The sequence below is a fragment of the Epinephelus moara genome, chromosome 20, assembly GCF_006386435.1.
Source record: "Epinephelus moara isolate mb chromosome 20, YSFRI_EMoa_1.0, whole genome shotgun sequence".
NCBI lineage: Eukaryota > Metazoa > Chordata > Actinopteri > Perciformes > Serranidae > Epinephelus > Epinephelus moara.
The window spans coordinates 44,740,336-44,743,414 of record NC_065525.1 but is presented as its reverse complement, the minus strand read 5'-3'; the positions used below and the strand labels follow the sequence as shown (position 1 = coordinate 44,743,414).

General features: G+C 44.7%; 1 protein-coding gene across 2 annotated transcripts in view; it reads right to left on the bottom strand.

The window, feature by feature from the left end:
• Positions 1–143: 143 nt before the first annotated feature.
• The window catches only part of cadps2 (Ca++-dependent secretion activator 2), a 633,342-nt gene continuing 630,406 nt past the window's right edge, over positions 144–3,079 (bottom strand). For both annotated transcript variants that reach the window (XM_050072844.1, XM_050072843.1), the window contains 2 exons: positions 2,492–2,596; positions 144–1,856 (listed from right to left, as the gene is read on the bottom strand). In XM_050072844.1, coding sequence (XP_049928801.1) covers positions 1,686–1,856; positions 2,492–2,596 — 276 coding nt within the window. In that variant the 3' untranslated portion in view covers positions 144–1,685. The remainder of the gene's footprint in view (positions 1,857–2,491; positions 2,597–3,079) is intronic.

Sequence of the window (3,079 nt, the reverse complement as noted above, 5' to 3'; positions counted from 1 at the left end):
TTGTTTAGTGGACTAACTTTGCACTTGAAGGTTGCCCGTTCACTTACGTTTTAACAGGTCTGACGCTACGGCTGTATCTAGGCTAACGGCTAACATGCTAACTATTATTTCTATGTCACTAGTCACTTGAAACAAATTTAGGACGATAGGAGACAGGTTGAAATAAACCGAAATTTCCCTTTAAGGGCAGATTAAATTTGGGCAATTGAAGCTGTTTGGTTGAAACTACAGAAAGATTGTGATCATGGTTAAAAGGAACCAACATTGAACAGACTGTCATTGTCCACGCTAATCCATGAGACGTTTGTCATGCTACTTCTGCTTTTGCTAATCAGAAACAACAATCATTATTTTGCACGACCACAAGAGGCCGCCTATCAGGAAAATGCAATCAAAGATTATTTTATATGTTTAAACAAAAAGACAATGCCGTATTTTTATCAGTGGACACAGGTACTGTGGATTGTAATAAATATTTTAGCACTTAGAGGATGCTGGCGAGATTTTTACATTTAACCAGAAAGATCAGTTTGTATGACAGGCTGTCTGCTGATAGTATCCTCAGCTTCTCATTTGGATCCACCCCTAGCTTATCGCCCAAATATGGTCACTTCTGTTCCCTAAAATCAAGATGGCGATGGCCACAATGCCAAACTCAAGGCCTCAAAACAGGAGTCTACAAACCAATGGGTGACATCACGATAGCTACGTCCCTTATTCTTACAGTCTATGGTCATGATGTACTTAACATAATGTGACGAGGTGACGTATGTGCGTAACTTAAAATCAAGTCACAATTTACTTTTGGTTTTAGACGTGACGAGAGCAGCAGTCTCCTGGGTCAAAGTCCTGTGTTTGTTTGACACATCCATCACTCTGACTGTTTCCCTGACCAGAGGACAGCCTGCAGTGCACGAGTCATCACAGCCTCCTTGCTCATGATTATTCGGGTTATATAAGAATGATAGTGCATTACTTCTAGGTCTTTAGTATGAGCAGTGAAGGATAAGAGCCTGAATAGGTTGGTTATTAAAAAAATAGTACAAAGTAACATTCAAAGACGTGACCGTGGATAACTTTGATTAAAACAGTCAAATAGAACCTTACAATTCCAAGCTTCCTGTCAAATAAAAATAGATCTCTTTAGGTGATTTTGCTGCCGTTGCTGCCGCAGCCTTTTTGAGGAATTAGCTACAACTGTGGATGAAAACAAAAAAAAAAACAGGAAGGAGCTGCACTGACGGCGATCGCTGAGCTCTACTGTACAAAGTGACATCAATCAGAGTATGGCTGCTCGTGGAGGAGGGCGGGGCTTCCTGTCCTGCAGGTGAGGGAGGGTGGACGAGGTTTGTCTCTGCAGAGTGTCCGTCGGATGCCACGCCTCACCTCGACTTCCTGTTTGTCGTACATTCTCACTCGTGTACGTTTTCAACACGCATGTACAGCAGCGTCAGGGCAATGAGCATGTGACAGGTTGGGTAGGAGGGAGGAGGCAAGGGGAAGGGGGGGGTGACTACCTGAGCGCTCGTCCTCACCTGATCAGGACCTCCAGTCACAATGACATGTTACCTCTACTGCACATGTTTGATCTATACCATAAATCACACTGTGATGGAAGGTCCTGATCTGCTGGAGAGGACGATGATCAGGTAGTAACCAGGTGTGTGTGAAGGGATGATGTGTGCTCAATCTTCCTCCTCATCGCTGTCTCTCATGCTGATGCCCTGCAGGCCGTCGCCCGACTTGACGGCCGCTGTGGCTTCCTCCACTGTCAACCGGTTGTAGATGGTCTCATAGCTCTTGTTGTTCAGCGTGACGTCCAGGACGCCCTGCAGCCTGAAGTCACGGTAGGTCTTCTGTTGAGGTGGGAGGGTGGAGGGGTGGAGATGAGGTAAAAGGAGAAGGGAGGGAAAAACAGAGAGCATCTTAGGAATGCAGCGAGCGGGAGGAGGCAGCTGCCATTTGGAAGGACAAAAGCGGGAAGATTGAGGCTCAAGGACGAGCTGAGTCTTTTATGCGTCGGACCGAGAAGGCAGACTGAGGCATCTGAGGGGTTTTTACCGTCAGTCAGAAGCCATTATAATTCCTTGTCTCGTTGCTTTCAAGTTAAACTCACACGTCTCTGCACATTAGCAAACTATGAAAAGACAAAAGCGGCGAGCAGCACAGTTGAGCAGTTTTGTCATTCGTGTCTCGCCGCCTCTTCACACCGCTGCTGCTTTCAAGGACATTTCTGGTTTGATTTGTCTTTATTTTTTGGTTCTTTCGTTCAGTGTCAGTTCTGACTGTTTTTACATGAATATGCCACGATTTAAGATGTTTTTTAAATTCAGTTTAGCCAGCCTGAGGCTCCTCTGCTGCTGCTCTTCTCAACCAGCAAAGAAAAGGAGATTTAGTTTAGTAGGTAAAACTATTCTGTCAGCTCTGAATGACAAATGCCCTTTTTTTGGAATTGTTTTGGTCTGCCATTAATGGTTTTATATTTTCCTACCTTCACAATCTTGATGAGTGTTTTCAGCTGGTACATGTGAAGCTGCAGGTCCAGTCTGTCTGTCAGCCAAACACACACTGCCTTCATGGAGCCGGTGTACCATTGCTGTGAGAAACAAAAGCACATTTTTGTGGTCATACAGTTTCCTGCAGCCTGGCATCACTAGAGCAAATGAAACTTGAGCTCTCAAACTCATATGCTTCGTGTTCAATGACAGGTATTACCAACATCTCATGAACACACACTTTACACACACTTTGACGTTTGCCCTTTGAATGTTGCGATAAAACAGATAAACTGTCTGATTGTTTGACTGTGTTCCAAGATCTCAGCTATTAATTTGATGAGTACAATAAAAAGCTGTAGAACAAATGACCCAAGCCACAAAAATGAAACTGAAGTTGCAACAGACGTGTTCCTTTAAAGGGCCAGTGTGTAAAATGGGTTGAAAACAGTGACATCAGTGGCCAAATTCTAGATTGCAGGGCTCACTCGCTCACCCCTCCCGTCGGGTAAATGACGGCGGCCTCGTAGGGACAAAAAGCCTTGCGCACAAGTTTTTCAGGAGTAGGTCTATCTAGCGACGAG